Source organism: Scophthalmus maximus, chromosome 9 (assembly GCF_022379125.1).
Source record: "Scophthalmus maximus strain ysfricsl-2021 chromosome 9, ASM2237912v1, whole genome shotgun sequence".
Classification (NCBI taxonomy): Eukaryota; Metazoa; Chordata; class Actinopteri; order Pleuronectiformes; family Scophthalmidae; genus Scophthalmus; species Scophthalmus maximus.
This window is the reverse complement of record NC_061523.1, coordinates 18,030,665-18,051,751: the sequence shown is the minus strand read 5'-3', so window position 1 is coordinate 18,051,751 and position 21,087 is coordinate 18,030,665. Positions and strand designations below refer to the sequence as shown.

Genomic DNA, 21,087 nt, shown 5'->3' with positions numbered 1-21,087 from the left:
AAGCCACTTGAGAACCGAAAAGGTCAGTTAATTTTAAACCTCTTTGTTGCATTTGCCAACAGGGCTGTTTCTTGCTATCGCAAGCTTTTTCTGCATTACCTTTACTTTTCGTCAGCCATCTCTAGCTCAAAACTAGATGGAACTTCAGTCAATAGTTTGCTTCAACAGTCGCATTTAAAGAAAAGAGGAGACAGAGGGGCCACAAAGAGATTCAAAAAATGACCACAACTAGACAAAAAATGGCCAGAAAGAGATAAATATGACCATAAAAAGACAAAGTAACCACAAGAAAAATGACCGCAATGACCGAAAAATGACCGCAAAGATGCATAAAACAACATTAGTATGACCACTAAGAGACACAGTACAACTACAAACGATGCAAAATGACCATCAAGAGACAAAAAACACATGCAAAAGAACCACAAAGAGACGACCCCGAGGTGGTCTTACACCTTTGCGGGAGGAGTGGCGTGGCCTTTTACATGTCTGTGTCCAGGGGCCCATTTTCTCATAATCTGTGAATTGAATTATTTGCCATCCATTTATTACACTGAAGAAACACTCTAAACATTGATGATGTGCAGGTTATTGCAGCTCAGGACCAGAGGTTAGAACTTGACATGTTGTTTTTTTTTTTTTTTTTACTTTAGCAGCTCTTCCCCTCTCACAAGTTTCTCAAGCTGCAACAAAAGCTCTTGTAGAATTGGTCAAGTCATCCGGCAGAGAAACTTCCTCTTCTCGGCTATTTGTATGGTGATATCAAATTTTTCAAGACACCAGACTCCGCTGCAGACGTTTAACACGCTGTTACTGAACCAGACCGATGCTCGGTGCTGAAATCCTTTTTTAATTTGAATGAGACCCCAAGACCTCGGAGTAACTCCACTTGGTGCCGATCAACCGGGCCCCCACGGCGCAGCTCGGGTATCCAACCAAGGTCAAGCCCAGATCGTTTCAGCGTGTCGATATCTACAGGGTTCGGAGCATCAGTAACGGTGATTGCAAGGCCTTTTCTTGCAGACATCCTGAAATACACCATCCCCGGCGTTCCACTGATTAGCTCGTTCACTCCTCACAGACCCCGCTAATCACATTCATCATGGATGAGGAGCCTGATCTATTGGAGATTAGATCAGTCAACACTCGTCTGTGTTGAATAAGTGATCTCTGCAGTCTAAGGGACCTTCCACATGAGAGGATTTGCAATCACTTTGTAGCCAAAAGGATTTTCATTTTCATGCATGGCGTGGTTGCATATTAACATTTATTTAACAAAAAAACGATCTGAGCATATTGCTCCAAGTTATGATTACTCATTCATTAAACTTTATCTTTTTTTTTTTTTAGGTCATAAGTGCTTGCTTTTAAATATGACCTAATTGAATTTTGTAGCATCAAGCTCCAGAATGTGGTCTGTTTTTCGTAGTCAGATTTTTTAGTTTTACAGTTGATGTGACCAGGCCTTTTTCTTCTCGGCCTGAATCATCCTTCGCTTTGTTTTACTGTACATTGTACATTTGTACATGCAGTGATTTCCACTTCCAATTCTTACATATTTTAACTTCTATGCATGTTTAATTTATCAAAACACCTGGGAGGTTGAGTGTACTACACCTTGGCTTTGTTATGATGGTGTCATTTATGTTGGCATTTAAAGTAAGAATTGAACAAATATATTTTGGGATTGAAGCTACTAGTCAACAGAAAACAAATAACAAATACAGAAAACCAGACCTGCTCCTCAGGTCTGCCAGAATGATTTAGAGCAATAGTGCATTCAGAATACTATGTTGTTCTTGCCTTTGGATATTTTGTCTTCTTCTTCCTGGCTTCTCAGAACGCATTTTTCATTCAAAATCGAGCTTCAGTGTTCTCAGACAGTCTTTTCTTGAATTGTGTGTATTTCTCTACATAAATGCAAGTTTCATCACTGCGTCCTTTCTTTTTTTTGTCCCAGTCTTTATATTTCTTGTTCCTAATGTTCTGTTGTTCCATTACTTCTGTGCAGACCTTCCCCCTCCGGCCACAAGAGACCGCCCTCCAGGGTGTAAGACGGTGTTTGTCGGAGGTCTGCCAGAGAACGCCAACGAGCAGCTCATCATGGAGGTCTTTGGACAGTGTGGGGATATCACCGCCATACGCAAAAGCAAAAAGAACTTCTGCCATATCAGATTTGCTGAGGAATTCACGGTGGACAAGGCGCTCTTCCTGTCAGGTGAGCCGTCATTACTCTACAAACCTTCAGCTCACTCGTTGTGTAAGTGCTATTTGGTATAATATTTCAATGTATTGTGGCAAATAGGGTATCACTTGAATAAATGTCGAGCAAAAATACATAAAGTTGCTAAGTGGGCTGTTGGAAGTAAAAAACTCAGATTCATTCTCCACATAGACAATCTTCTGTGACTCACAGTTTGAGATCTAAAAGGCTTGGATGGTCATGAAACTGGGGAAAAAAAGGCCTGCGTCAGAAAATATGTAGGTGTTTGATAGTGTTCAAAGGAAAAGCCTGTGCACCTAAAAGTTCACAAGTTGTATTTTGTGGGAAAGGAAATTCAGCATCAGTGGCATCGTGTTTTGGTCACAACTAAAACAGCTAAGAAGTTTGAATTTGTTGCAGAGCGTGTTGTCCTTTCCATAGCAACAGCAGCAGAAGCCCATGTGTATTGTATTTCTTTCAAATAAAAGTTTAAATAATTAAAAGTAGTGGTCACACCACAAACCTAAAGGATCATTGCATTATTCAGGATGCTCCCATGTTTTGATGTCAAGGAGATCAGGATAAGAACATTTTGAAATGGGAATTTGTAGTGAAGAAAACAAAATTCCGACACAACTAGTGGCGTCTCCCTCTTTAAAAACTCTGTTGGGTTAATTTATAAGAAAGGACAGTTGGTACAATAACAGTGGTTTGGAATTGTACAAAAAATTAAATGACCATTGAAAAAAGCAGCTGTGAACAATTTGATAAACGTTTATCGTTCCTGATCTTATCTTCAGTTTTGCAGCAGCCTCTACTGTCCACATGTCTTAAATCTCTCTGTGCAAACTACTGGGCACACATTTCTAAAAACGTTTTGACCCTGCAGCCATTTCAGTAGTATTCTCAGCATTGTTAAGTGTGTGTTCATGCATCTGCAAATGAATGTGTGTGTTTATGTGCAAAGGAGTTTGACTGAGAGAGCCTGTTATTCCGTTTGCCTCTATTCTTACAGTGAGATGTGGGATCTGAGGTCCATTTATTAGGGTACTGTGCAAACACAGTACCCAGTAATGACACACACTGGAGCAGCCCCAGCACATTGAGATCTGCTCATATGAAATATTGAAGTAGTGGTAGATTGGGAGCCCGGAGCAGAACTGAAGCAGAACCCCCCCCCCCCCCCCCCCCCCCCCCAGCTCTTGCTCATTTCTTTTCCTGTGCGCACTGCCGTCTGCCCCTGCCCCCCTTCATCTGTGGTGAGAGTGTGTGTCAGGCCTGTCAGTGAGTCGCAGTGGGCATCATTACTGCGTCCGGCAAGAGCGCACACTTGCATGTTTACGCAAACACACTCGCTAAAGACTCTTCTCTGATCATTTCGACCAATTAAATCACAAAATGGGCATGATTGCACTTTAAATCGACAACCGACCATTAGAGAAAATTGAGTAAGGACTAGAGAGCGAGGAGGAGAGCGGAGCAGTGAGGAGAGGAGGGCGGTAATGAGGGGTATGTTGGTCTTTCAGTGCCACTACAGTAAGTAATTGCCCTCCTTAAGTTTCTCTTGTGTGTTGACAAAAGGATGCAGACTTTACTCCTCCAAACCCTTCAACTACAGTGTATCCTCTCAGAGACATCCAAGCAAAATACGTAACACTGACAATGTTGTAGACAAGTAGATGGCGATGAAAGTACTTGTTCTGTCACTTTTCTGTGATATCTGTAAAATGGTCCAAACTTAAATTATGAATGGTGATGGAAAGTGACTTGCTAATGGCAAGGTATAGACTGCAGATCTTTTGTGCACCTCTTCAGTTTCTTGGTCCTACTTTCCTTTGATGCAACGTATACATTTCATCAAATTCTCTCCTGCAGGCATGTTGGCTAGAATGTGCACGACTGTAAGCGATTATCATCTGTAGATTTGCCAAATCCCCCTGAAATATTAGCACAGATTAATAAGCGTGACTGTCAGATTTATGCTCTCCGCTATCAAAGATTTGACAAGGGGACTAAAAGTCTGCAGACGCCGTCTGTGAGCACACAGCACACAGCTGAAGCTGCTGGAACTGCCATTAGTTTTGCAGGTAGTGGCTCCACCATGCAAGTATTAAGATATTTCAGTCTGGGCACAATCGGTGGACCAACTGCCTAATGCTACCCATGGACCCTTATGCTGCCAGTATGACTAAAAAGCTACATTTTGTGATTTCTTTCAAAAACATTTCGAAGCATTTAAACACCTGCAGTTTGTAAAGCCCACTGTGAAAATGACCCAAACTGTCTGAGGAGACGGATTAACTCACTTTAATTGGTGTGTTCCCCGCTGTCCCATCTGCTTCTTCCCATTATACCCACATTAAATTCCACCTTTCATTTCATTTTTTTTTTTTTTTTCATTTTTAACATTTCAACTGTTTTTTTCTACTGTCCAGGTTATCGTATCCGTTTGGGCTCCAGCACAGACAAAAAGGACACCGGTCGCCTCCACGTGGACTTCGCTCAGGCCAGAGATGATCTGTACGAGTGGGAGTGTCAACAGCGAATGATGGCCAGAGAGGAGAGGCACCGGCGCAAGATGGAGGAGGATCTCCTCCGGCCGCCCTCCCCACCTCCCATCGTCCACTACTCGGAACACGAGTGCAGCCAGCTGGGAGACAAGATCAAAGGTCGGTAGACGAGGCAAAGTACAAAAGAAGAACATGAAGACATTATTTTTTTTTTAATCATCTTAAGTGCAGAACAGACAGACAGAACAAATTGTAATCGTCACATTGTTGATGAAGAAGACGACTATGTGTCTGTGCCTTCCATATGCACGGGTGCTTGCTGGGGGCAGCCAGTCCAAGCCAAGACGTGACAGGAGCAGTCCGTAACTGCAGGTGGCAAACCTGACAAAGCAGTTCTCTGATGTTCCAACAAATACGGGGAATTTGCTTTGAAAGACGTTGCACAAAGGCTGTTAAACACAGTATATCGGTTTACTCTGCCCTCAGCATATGCTCCCCTCTTCTCTCATCTTGTCCTTCTCTCTTATGCTTATGGTTTCCATTTTCCCTCCTCTGCTCTATCTCCCATGTCTCCTCAGCTTTCTGTCAAGTTTCTGGCTGAATAAACTCGTTGCACTAATGAGCAATGACACTTCCAGGTCTCACTCACAGTTGCTGGATGACAAAACGGCTGTGACTTTATGCCTCTACCATCTGCGTGTGTCTTTTTCAGCTCTTCCTTCCCTGGCCCTGGTGTAAAGAACTCTAACACATTGTTGTTTAAGCCAAGGATTTGTTTCTGATCACTTTGGGCTGCTGTTCTGAAGCACACATCCTGGCTATTTGCTGCAGATGTAGGTTAACTCTTTTCCTGAATCTTCCACCAAGAGGGAAAAAGTGGTTGAGCCTCTTTTCAGTGTCTGTTATATGCCTGTACTCCTTTAGATGACAAGATGCTCACGGAGGATCTTTTGCTCAGACCGCCTCTAAATGGGAACATCTTCTTTTTTTTTAAATATATTTTTAGCGTCCTTTGTCCTTTTCATCCAGCATCACAGATGTCTTTGTTTCCTTGTCTATTTTTTATCTTCTCAACATCATCTTGCTCATAGTAACCCTAACCTTACTACTACTCTCCACTCAATGAGACAGTGTTTCTACATTTATTTAAATGTATCTGTAATCGGCCGTGTGTCATATGACATAACTGTGATCTACCCAAAAGCGGGACATAATTTACATCCTTGTGTATTAGGACTGAAATCTTCACGTTTACAAAGATTTGTGTTCATTTTCAGCTTAGAACATCCTAAATGTCCTGGCACGGTAGAGGGAAGATTTCTCTCTGTTCTTTCCTCTACAGAATGTAAGTTTTTTTCTTCTCTATATCTGTTCACCTCTTGGCCAGACGATGGCAAGTTTGCCGAAGCGGTGCGTGTGCTCTCCACTTGGCTGGAACGCGGCGAAGTCAACCGCAGGAACGCAAACAACTTCTACTCCATGATCCAGTCCTCCAACAGCCACATCCGCCGGCTGATGAGCGAGAAGAGTCAGCATGAGAAGGAGATGGAAGAGGCCAAAGAGAAGTTCAAGACGGCCCTGTCCGGCATCCTAGCTCAATGTGAGTCCATAGTCACACACTCTACAGACTTAAGTGAAGCCAAAGATGAGTTCAGGATCAAACAGGGAGCATTTTAACTTAAATCCACTACAATGAGTCTGTGTCATTCATATATGTGCAGGAGGAGGATACAATTGAGTCTGATCATTGTAAGTGTAAGTTTCCTTATTGTAGGACCATTCACAGCACACAATAACATATGATAGGCTACAGTGCATTGTACAGCTTGGCAAATGCAAAACTGTGCCTGGAGTTATGAAATCCACCAAAAAGTAAGTATAATATTGTTCACAGCCGCCCATTAACTCTCGCATGATGCACACAGCAAGGGTTTACAGTATGTATATACCTAAACAATACAAATTGTGGATATAATAGATTCATACTCTCGTAGAAGCCATCTTGTTTGTTGCTAATTTGTTGTAAGGAGGCTGTTATAAAGGTAAGTTAAATTTCTTTCCTAACCTTGATCTCACTTTAAACCTCTGAGGGATCCTGTGGTGTCCTACTTCTTTTTCATTGTTCCAAAGATACACCGTTTCTTAAGAATCAGGGGAATTAAACAAATAATGGTATTTTTGATAATATCCATGCATTAAGAGGAGAGTGTTGGTCAATATTATTCAGTTTAACTTCCGATTAATGTAGTAAGTATCCCAACACATTCACTGCATGACTGCAGCGGAGAACAAATGTGGTCAGTAAATGCATGCACATCTCTTTTAAGTTGATGAAACCCTGAAGGCAACTTTAACTGCTCCTACAGCTCACACCTTTGGCAGCTTAAGCTGTGCAGCTGTTGGTTTACACTGCAGCCTCCGGCGCTTTGTCTCCACACATCCCGCCACATGCATTTTAAATGGTATGAAAACATCCTTGAACGCAAACTGAAAATCCCCGATTTTTTTTCTTCTGTTTACAAGGTAAATAACACGTAGACATGGAGGGTGTATGTGGGTGTGTGGTTGTTTGCATAGGCCACAGTGAGACATTCACATTTGCCTTGATTGGTACATTACTGGTCATTTAATGAACCCCCTGTGTGAGAACATTTCACAAGTTTCACCTGGGAACAACTAAACACAGTTTACCCAATTATTAGAAGACATATCCCTAGTGATGTCATTTAATCTTCCCAGGTTTTGAGATATTGGCATATCTAAAATAAATGTGCAGGAATATGTAATTTGTGACGTTCTAAAGCAACTTACTTTTCCAGAAACAATGTCCCTTTAACGGACCATGTTGAAAACAAGAAAAATACAAAGTATTTTGACACACGTATATAATATACTTGCATATAAGCTGACAGCCCTGAAAGTGTGTCTGTACTATTCCTTTCTTCTCTGCTTTCGCCATCGATGTGCTTCGTCAAATTACATGGTGCTCGGAAGATGCTATTGATCCCTGCAGTGTTCTCTCTCTCACAGCTCAGCAAACATGCACACACACTTAGCTGGTGGTCTTATTGACTCCCCCTGTCGACATAAGGGTCTGTGGGAAACACAGACCACCCATACAGTCCTCCATGACCACCTCCATGAGAACATATAGATGGAGCCGAGATGGAATCAGACATGGAACATCTAGACCCAGAAAAAGCTGTCTACATACGTATCACATGTAGAAGGCTCTTGTCAATTTCACACTGTACGTTAAGCATACGTTAGCCATTCCAACACACGTTACACGAAATACAGCCGAAGCTTTTTAGTATGAGCTTGTTATTAGTTTTGCAGATATTTGAGGATACAACAGAGATTGGCCTGATGATGTCACTACAGCTGCTTTCAGACATCAGACACTGAAGTCTGGAACTTTTGCGGAAGGACTGTGTGTAAGAATACACATGTCCGCAAATGTTGCTCTGGACATTTTCTGGAACTTTTTCCCGCTAGCCCCCTAGTAACATTTCTGCAAAACGTCCTGGTTAGCCCATGTGAGAATACAGTAGCAATATATCTGGAAGATTCATTGCAAGCGATTATTCCTTCTGCATTCTTCACATGTGAACAGCAAACTATGGAAAGTTGTCCTCACACAAATTTGCCAGACATGTTCATGTCTGAAAACAGCTTAATTGAAAAGTGTTGGGATAAAAAGGGTGATTAAAATTCATCCTGAGAGGGACATGAATATTTGTTCCAGATTTCTTGGCAAACCGCCCAAGTGGTTGTCAGAACCAAAAATGTCAACCTCGTGACGGCGCTACAGTAAAGGTCAGAGGATCATCACAATCATTACCAATGCAGCAATCTTAAGAATCTTAAGTCTGAACCAGAGTACCAGCCTGGCTAATAAAAAAATCAAGTCAGTTGTACCAGAGCTACAGCGTTAAAAGACTTTCTTCTGCATGAGCCGCCACTGTATCATAGATAATTTAGGTATGTTGGAAGAATGTATGATTTATTGAAGTTTTGCGTGTGGCAAATGTCTGACCAACCGTACACAAGATGATGTGCTGGCATCAGTTGGTAAGTGGATCACACACTTGCACACAGTTAGAAAAGACACACACACACACACACACACAGTTCTTTACATCCCTAGTTGACTCCACTTTCTCACTCCTCTGCTCCTTCCCACCTGCCCTCTGTCTTTCTGTCTCTCTCTGTCTCTGGATGGTCTCTGGTCCTTCCCTGCATCCCGCCACAGTTGAACAGATTGTGTCTGTATTCCAAGCCGCTTCCAAACAAAAGGCATGGGACCATTTCTCCAAAGCTCAGCGCAAGAACCTGGACATGTGGCACAAACAAGCCGAGGTTGGTACACTTTGATTCCATTCCGTTTGTTCACATGATAAATGCAAAATTAGACTTTATTTTTGTCATTTTCTTCTACACCTGGCTCATTGTAAAGTTCTTTATTTTCTGAAGGATAGTTAAAATGCATACATACAAGTAGACACGATGACACAAAGCGAAACATGAGAAGAGAAATCTGAGGTGAAAAGAACAAACTCCGTGTTACAGTAAGTACTTTGAATGAATCCAGCATCAGAACAGGTGCCTGATCACTCCAACCAGTGTAAGATCCAGACACTCCCACGTCCAAACCTCTGCCCCTTCCTCCTCCTTTCCTCCACCACCACTGCCTTCCCTCGTGAAGGGATACAAGCTGATGGGTGAGTTTTCCATATCAAAGGGTGTCCAGGACACAGGTAAATCTGTAAAAGCCTTCTCCCCCTGCACAGGCAAATGGGAAACATAAAAGCGTTTTCATTTCAAATCTAACAGCATTTTTGTCATCCACTATCTACTCACCATTTTTCTCTGTCAAATGGATCTTTAATTACCATGATGATGGGTTGTGTGCAATAAAGGGTCTGGAGTGTCTGAAAATTCCCAGTCACCCAGGTCCCATTTCTAAGTGCTGTGTGAAGGCAGCTGGACGTGCCTGGGGCTTCTTGTCACCCCTCTCATCTAAAAGCTTGCCTTCTCATAGCTCTTAGAAAGACAGTCTGGATTGTGTTGCCGTCCTGGGTCTAATGGACGCTATATGATCATATCTGATCGGTAAGTTTCTTTGAACCTCAGTATGGAAAAACAACGGTTTAAGGTGTAATAATGCAGACATACACAATGATAACAGAATGCCACACAGCAGAAGCACCAAATGAACTTGTACAAAAACGTCCATTTTAAAAGGTAGGTGTCGGAAAGAAAACAATGTTCCTCTATGGCTGGTGAAAATAGTGAAATAATCTGAATCTCAGCCATTCCGCAGAAGCAACTGTTTGTTAGGACTTGTCATGCTTATTATAGCTTGTGTATTGGCCTCTTAACATGCACTTAATGAGTAAGTAGAAAGCGGAATGATGCATGTTTGTATGCAAACACTTTTGAGTACATAACTGGTTGTGTGACGTCAGTAAAGACCACTTTTGTTTTGGTTGTCTTCCCTCGCTTAGTCTCCCAGGGATCCACTCACATGAGCATGGCTTTCTTCTCTCTCTCTCTCTCTATATATATATATACTGTAGCAGGAAGCATTAAAATGTGTTATGTGATGGCAGAGTGTTTTCATCCAGCCTCAGGGATCTGTCCATTCTTTCTCAGACTTCCTTTGTAGAGCTTCTGTACACACACTGCATTCATCAGGGAGAACAGCGTGACCATAGATGCAATAGAAGAAGCCACTGTGGGTGGACACTCCGCTGCTGAACATGTCCCCATTCAGAAAACCTGGTTGAAAAAAAGAAGGGGAAAAAAGTCCTTTAAGTGATGTTGCGCTTCAAACATTCTTTGTAGTTTTTCCCTCTTCCCTCTTCTGGCTTCTTTACACTTTGAAAGTCTGTTCTCACAGCTATTACAAAGTGAACCACATTCTCTGCGTGTGTGTGTGTGTGTGTGTGTGTGTGTGTGTGTGTGTGTGTGTGTGTGTGTGTGTGTGTGTGTGTGTGTGTGTGTGTGTGTGTGTGTGTGTGTGTGTGTGTGTGTGTGTGTGTGTGTGTGTGTGTGTGTGTGTGTGTGTGTGTGTGTGTGTGTGGTGTGTGTGTGTGTGTGTGTGTGTCAGGGTGAGAGGCGAGCAGACGGATGAAGTCATTTGAACTCTTGGTTCAGCGGTGGCTCGAAATTGAGTCTGTATTTCTCTGCAGCTGTCTATTAGGGTTTAAGTAAGTTTATACACAGAAGGGAATTGGCTCAGAATATGAACACTGAATAGTCTGTGTGACAGGTCTGGTCACACTCGACTGATAATCATTAAACTCTCCTGAAAGTTATTAAAATACAAGAGGTCAAAAATATCTTTGTCACCCGGCTACAATAATCCAATATATTTCTTATCACATGCCTGCTTGAACGTGAAGGGGTTCACTGGAAAAGGACTCTGCAGTTCCACCTCAACTCCACAGTGTCAGCTTAGTGTTTAAGTTTTACAGTTTGCTTTTGTCCCACAACTTCACTGTTTGATTCACTATTACCGCTCTCACTTAAACTCAGTATAGTTTTTCAGTAGCTGCAGGCATAAAAACCTTCTCTTTTTTTTTTTTTTACGCCCTGAAAACCCACCGTACATTACATGCCCAGCAAACAGCAGGCACATTAAGCACTGAGCTGATGAACACAGTGGAGCAGTTAGAAGCCAAAGCGACAGATATTAATCTCCACAGTTGGTAGTTTTGAAAAAGATTTAAAAGGAAAAGTGAAGGGTGAATATTGGACCTGGATTCTTCTAATTCCCATCAATAAGATTCTGGATGGATTCATTTATTCTGGATGCGTCATAAAGTGGCTGTTTGCTAACATACTCAAGTGTCCTGGTGGTGACATAATGTTTTATTTATGAACGCCCCGAAAGCCAGGTAGAGCGAGACCTGAAGCCGACGCTTGCTACATGCTCTGGTGGACCAATCGCAACAAAGTGGGCGAGCAGGCCAATCAGAGCAGACTGGGCTTTATGGGGAGACGGGAGCTAAAAACCGAGTGTTTCAGAGAGAGGCTGGAAAGAGGAGCTGCAGTCACAGACGGCATGAGGGCACTGATAATTGTCTAAACATTTGAGCATGTAAACCCTTTCAAGTAGTAGCCCAGATTCAAATTATGCGCCTGAATATTAGCATAATGGGTCTCCTTTGAAAGGAGAGGTGCCACAACACCAGCAGGCTGATCTGATTTTGATCTGCATTATTTTAACCAATATTGATCCATTCAAAATATTCCTGGATCAGCTGATCCCACATTGATCATACATGTACACGCAGACATGCCTCGCAGGCTGCAGTGTATAGGACCGGCCGCCACTGACCAGTGTAGAGAGCATAGGTAAGTAAGTGCAGTTGCTCGGGGGTAGTTTATCATCAAACAGACAGCCAGTGTTTCTCTCAGTCATATTGTATATTCAGTATGATTCTCTGGCCTGGAGGTGAAATATGGAAGAACAAGCCACAGTGCTGAGTAGCTGCGGCTCCCAGGCAGAATCTCCCTCCATTAGTGCTTTTTATGTGTTTTGTGTGCCTGTGGACATGCCGTTGATGTGTTTGTGTACACAGGGTGGTACACGCGCACACACACACACACACACACACACACACCAGATGGTTGTGTGTCTACATGTGCATGTGCGTGTCGAGTACCTGTTTGACCTCCGCCATGGGCTCAGGCTGATAACGTCAGCTGACAGATGGTGGTAAGTTTATTTACTCTTGGGCAGCTTTTTACTCCCTTTAGCTTTTTCGCAGTGCTTCTCTGCCTGTTGTTGTTAATATTTCATTCATATAGACCCCATGTCTCTATCCACTGGTTTGTACATGGATACATGTGCGTTTTCAGTGTGCACTTGTTTAAACTGCGACAGTCAATCTGTTCTATTTGTGTTCTTTATCATCGTACAGTAACTGTATGACCCCTTAATATCTGCCTGAATGACCAGATGTCCTGGTTCACTGTTGGGTTGTGGTACAGTTGGCTTTAGCAAGGCTGTGGTAGGTTACTAAAGGCCACTTTAGGTAGGTTAAGTGCGAAATCAAAAATCTCACATCTGAGCATTTTGAGGGAAAATAAAGCATTGACCACAATTTTGAGTTGCAGAAGAGACAAACATCATGGAAAAATGTTATTGACTCATGCCAGTCGTGTTTCGATTTCTCCGGCCTCTAGAGCATCTTGCTGCAGATTGTGCAGAACCTGTCAGCTTTGTTAAGGTATCGACGCTATAGATTATAGTGTAGTAAAAATAACAGAGATAAATGAGGAAATAAATACCTGAGAACATTGAGTATTATTATTGAATGAATTTGATAGAATAAAACAACCCCAAAAATGATTCCTATTTTCCTTTACATGCATGTCAGCCCTACTCTCCGGTGGTCTACTTTACATTGTGTTGACATTTTTTGTGACCTTCAACCCTCTGAAAGAAAAAAATGCGTATCTGTATGTGTTTCTCCGTACAACATAGTTTACCGTGCTCGCCTCTCTCCTGCTCCAGTAATATTGGATAATTTTCTGCGTTTACCACTGTAGCCCCAACATCTACTCACAACAGGAAATGAAGGCTGAATCCTATTTAAAAACTCATACGAGCACAGATTCACCGAGACAGTACAGCCACGGTTTGGGGTAATGGGTGTGATTTATCACAAAGATTATGTTTTGCTTTTCTCTCTCGACACAGACCTGGAGGGTTTGGTCTCATTTGCAGCCAATCCAATCTAGTGTGTTGTGCTTAATCTTTAAACCATTTTGAAACCTGCTTCTGGTTCCTGGTCTCTGAACAGATGTAGTCGTTATCAAATCTGTCTGTGCATGTGTAATGAAAACAGGGAAGGTTGGTGTTTTGCACTCTCTGCTGGTGTTTCCAGATGTGCACTCAGTTAGGGCAAAAACGTGGGCTTAAAAAACGACCACACTCGACATGATGAGCCGACGTGTTACTCTTTGTCCTGGTGTGTAAGTTAATTCTGAAGATGTGATGTTTTGACTTGTTTGGGAAGAGCAAACATTGTCATGAACTCACAAAGTTGCACTGATGTGCCGTTTCCCCCAAGTAACAAGAACAATGAAGTACAAAAGTGTGGGCCTCTGGCTTTGCCTGTGCTACCATCTGCCCCAATGCCGTGCCAGAGGAATTGAGCCCCGGCTCTGAGACCATGCTTTTCATCTTCAGTCATCTACACTCCTTTGTTCTGCACTGATCTGAGTATCCCTTCCACCTAATGCTTGACAATAATAACAGTGCAATCAAAGAGGCGCATCACTGATAATCCTCCTCCTCCTGGCACCTGTTGAAATGTGCATCACCCATGAGAGGCAGTTGCAGTTCTGACCCCGCCCCTCTCTTTGTCGTGTTTTTCAGGAGATTAGAAATATGCACAACGAGCAGCTGATGGGCATCAGACGAGAGGAGGAGATGGAGATGTCCGATGATGATATGGAGGACGCCCCTGAGGACTCGGAGGACTCAGGTGCGTACGCGTATTGACAGCGCCACACTCCAGTCAAGATGACAGGCCGCACGCTGATCGAGATCTCCAGAGGCGGAAGAGAGGGTGCTAAATAAGTGAGGGGGGAAGTTATGTTTTACTGAAATGACAGTTATCATCCCCCAAGAACCAGACGACCATCTCACATGAATTTTTAAAGGAAACACATTCAAAGTATATCAAGATGCTGACACCACACACGCATTACGTGTGTGTGTGTGTGTGTGTGTGTGTGTGTGTGTGTGTGTGTGTGTGTGTGTGTGTGTGTGTGTGTGTGTGTGTGTGTGTGTGTGTGTGTGTGTGTGTGTGTGTGTGTGTGTGTGTGTGTGTGTGTGTGTGTGTGTGTGTGTGTGTGTGTGTGTGTGTCCAGATCTGCCAGCTGCCATCTAATTTCAGATTAGGGCCCCGCTAAAGTGCCATAAACTTGTGGGGTTTTTTCCCCTCAGAGCAGTCTCTCTGTGTTTGCTGAAGCAACAGAAACTAACAGTGCTGCTAACTTCTCAAGTCCCATTATAACCTGTCCAGAGTGGTCACCAGGGCGACATGCTGCAGCCGCCACCGCCACGCGTGACGTCATCCCTCATCTGGCGTTTCGACGCCTCGCTCCACGTTGCGATGCTCCCTCCACGTGCTTTTCCCTCTCTCGTTTATTTATCACTCTGATCTCTGCCATTTGCTAATATGACAGCTTCTCTAATCAGCATGCAAATGTATGTAAATACAGTCGCGAGCTCCTGAAACCCTCTGCTCAAAATAGCAACCTTGCTATTTAGCTATCAGTCACCGGCATTGCTGTCAAGGACCTGTCATTTCGGTCGATGCCGCGGCATCGGCGGAGGTGACAGGTGTTAATGTGACGCTTCTCGGTTAATGTGTTAACAAGCTGACTGTTACACCCCTTCATTTACTAACCTGTTAAGCAAAGGGGCATGTTAATACATCAACCAGCTCTGCTGAAAACACCTGTGTTATGACTCCGGCCTCTCGAACAATAAATCGATGCTCTGCTCTGCGTCTGACTCTTAAGGAATAGAAAACAAAAGAACGGCCCATGTGTGCGACTGCATGCCTAAAGGTGTGTGTGTGTGTGTGTGTGTGTGTGTGTGTGTGTGTGTGTGTGTGTGTGTGTGTGTGTGTGTGTGTGTGTGTGTGTGTGTGTGTGTGTGTGTGTGTGTGTGTGTGTGTGTGTGTGTGTGTGTGCGCTCGCATGCACTCACGCTCACGGATACCTGCGGGTCGATAGCGCTGCCTGTTATGTAACAGAAGGGGAATTGCTCAGAATCTAGCCAAGCGGTTGACATCTCCTCACATCTAGCTGATGAGGCTCTCAGATCAATACTCTCCTCACCTCAAACCTTCATTTTGCCGCGAGAAAAAAAGAACCCACGAACCCCCGGCACTGGACCCACTCACACACTCACCCAGCAAGAGTTCATTAACACTGCCAATGGTCCTCCATGATAGACTGCAGGCAGCTCTCATGACCACCCACACGAAACCTAAAAAGACACGCTTTCATGCACACACACACACACACACACACACTTAGACTCGCACAAGATGGGTCTTATCTCCCAAGTCCAGTCGGTGTATGGCACTTTCCCAAAGAGCTTTCCCCGCAAGGTCCACAGAAGCAGAGCGGAGCTGATAATACTGGACGTCTCTGGAGCTGAGCAGGTCTCATATAATAATAACTCCCACTGTCTCCTCTCTCTGCTCAATAGGTCAGGTCAAAATGAGCAGTAAAGAGCTCGTGGACAAAACTCTCTGGGATTATCGCAGCTTTCAGCAGTCTGCGTTAATATGCTGGAGGTGTTTGGTTATCTGATTGTTTTAAATGACAATTTCCTGCGAGCGTGACAACGTTGTACCTTGAAATTTTGGAAGTGTGAGGAAATTTGTGGATGGTCGGACGATCATGAATGTTACAATACCTCTAAGCGGAAGCCACTGTTGCTATGGAGGAGAGGTCGGGGACACAAGTCAGGGCAGGACGAGCTTTCGGTGGCATCGTTGCTGAATCAGTCTAAAATGATCTCAGCGTCATTATCTGTAGCTCTCCCCCAACCACGTCCTACTATTTGGCTACTTGAGACATACGAGAAGGAAAAGTCTGAGATATTTTTATTAGCAGACGGGACGTTTGCCATTTTGCGTTTCAAAACACCTGAAATCTGCATAAAGTAAATCTGTGCTCTTCTCTTTGATCCATTATGCTTTGAATTTGAATGCATAATGCTCACCTCCTCACGGTCCATTGCAGTATCGCTGTGCTCAAACTCGAATCAACAAGGAGCGATACACTCACGACTGCAAACATATCACCGTGTTTTGATGTTTGTCGGAAAAAAATTACATTTACAGAGCCAGATCAGAGATGGCTTTTGGAACACACGATCAAAACCCACGCTGTGAATCCCAGATCCGGCTGGATGATGATTTGTTGTGAAATGTATAAATGTACAACTGAATTGACAGTGTTTTTAAGGTGAGAGAGGCCACGTTATATGCTGGGCTTTCTGTGTAAATCTCTAGGTGTATCCCAAGCAGAAGCCTTGAAGGAGGAGAACGACTCACTGCGCTGCCAACTGGACGCCTACAGGAACGAGGTGGAGCTCCTCAAACAGGAGCAGGGCAAGAACCAACCGATGAGGAGCGAGGAGGACAACACGCACTCGCAGCAACTCAGCTTCCTACAGCAGACTCTGCAAGGCATGGAGAAGGTAGGACCTATTACACATATACTGTGCACACACGCACAATTATATAGATATTTTTATACACTCTTCCTTCCTATAGTAAGTGTAATCTCCTATTAATGTCTGTAATGCACCAGGTTCTTTTAAGAACAAGGTCGCTCGGGTTAACCCGTCGAGTTTTCCATGAACAATGAAAACCTCAGCTGTCATTTATTCATGAGACCCAGCACTTAAAAAAGAAAACCAAGAGCTTTCTGGGAACAGGCAAGAAAGTACAGCTGTTTGGAACAGCTGCTAGTCTTTTATGAAGAGCTACTAAAAAATTATATTTTCTGATTTCACTGGGGTTTTTTGGAAAGATTATTTTCAGTTGGAATGGGTTTTTACTTGCGGTCAGAGGGTTGTGTGCTGTGTTTCAAACTGTGCACAGATACTACTTGGAACAAGCCCAAGGTTATTAAAACTATTTCAGACCATTTATTCAAAGAAAGATAATGAAGAATATTGGATCACTTTATTTTTTTTTCATTATTTGAAAACGTGCCTTGAATTTCATATAGTACGTTTTTCTCCGAATGCTGTCGGGGAGCGTCTCCAGTCTCCCATTTACACATTTAATTTAATCTCCGTGGTAGGTGTCACTACTTTTCATTGGGTTTATTGAAAATATCCTTCAGTGATAGAACCAGAAACCCAAGTTAAGACCAAATATTAACTATTGGAGTTAATTAAGTTTTTTGGGAGCCAATATTATATCAAATCGCATGATTTGCAGTCACTTATCTTTGAGACTCAGCGGTCACCATCTTTGCGTACAATCAACCATGTCTACAGGTGTCACTGCTCTGCAGTCCAGACGGACGCCCCTCAGTAACTCCAAGCTCTCACTAGGATTATCTAGTTGTCCCTGCTACCGAGCACTGGTGCGGCTGCTTGTGCTGTAAATTTAGAAGCTGGATTCACCCACTTATTCACTAAGATATTGTTTCTGGGTGTAGTTTGAGAGGAGACACTTTTTAATGGCATAACCTTAATAGGGGACAGTTTAGATGGACCGCCGACATAAATCCCGGAATTGTACTCCTCCTGATAGACACACTAAACATGGCCAACGTTAATATTACCTCACATTCACAGCACTTGATAGTTATGTTATCTTGTTATCGTGCTGCCTGCATATTTTGGGGGTTTGTCTAAATTGCCTCTTGCCTAATTCTCAGTGGATGAATTTGGTCCATAAATCAGTTTCTTCCAAGATCAGGTGACACAAGATAACATCACCGAAAGACACACTACTTTTTTTTATTAAAAGTAGTCCAACAGGTCAATCATCCTCATCTTGGGGCAGCGCAGGAAACTGTTTGACTGATCACGAGGTGCAGTGTGTGATTCCACCGTTGTTGAATAAGGCTTTTGTCCATCTTTCACTATATCAGTAAGTTTGTGTCTGTAGATGAAAAATCAAATACATATCATCATAGTTCTCACTTTCAAAGATGACTTTTAATTTAGTTTTAGTCTAGTTTTTGTTTAGAAAAATAGGTTTTCATTAACGATATTAACACTGCTGCCTGCAGATATATCTTTCCATCTTATATCTCTCATGGTGTGTTTATGAAGAGATTGGGTGAAGGGATTAAATGAACTGGAAGACAACTGAAATTGGATACCGCTCCCTGGCAGGGTCCAAATGTTGTGTCACGCAGCCACACAAATTGCAAAGAAATCTTATCAGCCATGTTCTGGCAACTTGTTTTCCTCTTTGGTGAATCGTAGTGTTTTGTAGCAAAAATAAGAAATAAGAAATGGATACTGAACGTGTAGCAGTGCAGGGGGAAAATCCTGGCTCTAAAGACACCCCCGCGACTTGCGGGGCCTCTTTTTTTCACTGAAATTATCACAGCAGGTGGGGAATCTTTTCATCTGTGTTTAGCAGATTAACTGCAGAGGACAAATCATCTATCAAAGCTTTCTGAACGCCAGCTCTCACTTTACCCAAAGCAAGAATAAAACGCAAATGAGTGTTAATTTTCTCTTGATATTTTACCTTCATACAGTATTTAATCTACTTGAAGATTTGGAAAATTACTCCCCTTGGACACATACTGCACTGCGTAATAGAATGGAATAGAATAGAACACAACAATTGGCTTATCCACAAACTGTTTCATGGAAAATATACTTCATATCAGAGTCTAATTGTTTTTTGGTAACAAGCTCAAGTTCTAATAATATGTGTGGTAGGGATTACATGCTAATTATTAATAAAACAGCTGGCCGATTGTTCCTCTGCCTTCAGAGCAGTTTGAGTACGAGGTTACTTTGGTCACGGTTTGTTAATTCACTGTAGCATTAGTGGCTTATTGTGTTCCCTTGCTTGCAGCAACTGTTGAAAATGAGGGACGAATTAAAGCAGCGGGACGCCGAGCTGGAGAAAAGCTTTGAGGACAAGCAGCAGCTGAAGAACCAAGTGCAGACGCTGAAGGATGGTCTCCAGAACCTGCAGAACGCACACGCAATGCAGGTTGGTCTGACAGAAAACATGTGTCTGTTTGCTGAGAAAAGGGAAGAGTGCACCTTTGTTTCATAGGAAAGTTGGTATCTGGGTTACTCTTGTTTGTTTGAGAGTGAAAACTATCTAATTTGAACTTTAATAAGTAAGAAATTAGTTCAAGATGGGTTTCGGTGCGTGGAAGATAATGTAGAAATAAATAGTCAATAAACAAAAAGATAGAATGTGATATCTGTGATATTTCTTTTTGGAGAAAATGACTCAATAATTTCAACTGGTTTGCAATTTATTTCTAAACTCATCAGATTTCCCCCAAAAAGCTAATTGGATGCATCTTTCTAACTTCTCTTACTAACTTCTGAAGTGTTCTGGTGTTTCCATTTGGGTGAGGCACTTTTTCAGTGTCCTTCAAACATTTTTCTGCATCATTGCGAAAACCCGTAATAGGCAGTTTACAGTTTATTGACAGAAACATAATCACATCAGTGTCACATAAACTAATACATTCCTGTTGTGTTAGCTATACTATGTCTGAAATTATTAGTTTGTTAATCAATGAGTCATTTCACGGATAATTAATCAGCAACTATTTTGATGATCATAAAAACAACTTGGAGTATCATTGGGTTTTGAATTGATGGTCAGATAAAACAAATAATTTGAAAATGTTTGACATTTTCACAGGACGTAATGTTTCACCCGGCATCATACAGGTAGAATAATACTGGAGAGGGAGGCAAAAGACTAACTGATGGTAGTAAGGGGATATGTAAATATAAACAGCTTAACATACGATAAAGCATATTAGATTGGTACCTCATTAATGCATCAATTATGAAAGCATCAAAAGAAGAGTCTGTAAAAGTTCCATCTTGGAGAGAAGATTCTGGCGCGACGAGAATTATAGGATAGGTTCTTAATTTTTTTAAGTGCATCATAAAATAAATATTATGTACACATACAGTATGTGCATGAAGATGTATTTTGCTTGATGTCATCCTTAATATGCTTCAAATGTAAAAGATTGGAAATGAAATCCATCAACCCTGTTCTGTGAAAAATACATTCTACAGTTTATCTGATATTGATATGAGGCTTTAACTGTGAGCTATTGAGGATCTTCCAAAGTCTTTTAGTCTTTGTTTTTGGAGAAATGGAAAGTGAGGGAAACGAGTATAAAATCTTTAATTCTGTTTAAAAAAGTCTGTTACTCTGGACGCTCACTTGGTTTGATTGACTCAGACAGTTGAAGCCATGGATAAACTTTGGAATGTGCTTTTGCATAGAGGGAAGACTGGATTTCATCTCCCATCACTTGCATTGGAGGCCTGTTTGGAAGGGATTTCGGAAAGTAGGAATGATTTCATCGAGCAAAAGCTGTTTAAGTGAATTTGCTTTATGGGCATGTGAGTGTAGTGAGACCCCTTTTTAATCAGTGATATTTTCACACATATTTTCACCAAAGCTGTTTAAACTGGTGCATCAGCCTCTCTAGTGGAAATCCATTCAGTGGAAAATCCTGCCAGACACAATTTTACTATGTGTCTGGCAGGAAAAGTTCTGGAAAATGTCTGGAGTAACATTTGCTGACATTTACGTTCAAACATACAAAAGTTCAGGAAAAATGTCCAAATGTTCA

General features: G+C 42.4%; 1 protein-coding gene across 5 annotated transcripts in view; it reads left to right on the top strand.

Moving 5' to 3' along the window:
- Positions 1–21,087, top strand: part of enox2 (ecto-NOX disulfide-thiol exchanger 2) — a 154,195-nt gene that overhangs the window by 123,508 nt on the left and 9,600 nt on the right. For all 5 annotated transcript variants that reach the window (XM_035649140.2, XM_035649138.2, XM_035649141.2 and 2 more), the window contains 7 exons: positions 2,012–2,218; positions 4,639–4,872; positions 6,101–6,313; positions 8,969–9,075; positions 14,111–14,219; positions 16,773–16,960; positions 19,320–19,460. In XM_035649140.2, the coding sequence (XP_035505033.1) occupies positions 2,012–2,218; positions 4,639–4,872; positions 6,101–6,313; positions 8,969–9,075; positions 14,111–14,219; positions 16,773–16,960; positions 19,320–19,460 (1,199 nt within the window). The remainder of the gene's footprint in view (positions 1–2,011; positions 2,219–4,638; positions 4,873–6,100; positions 6,314–8,968; positions 9,076–14,110; positions 14,220–16,772; positions 16,961–19,319; positions 19,461–21,087) is intronic.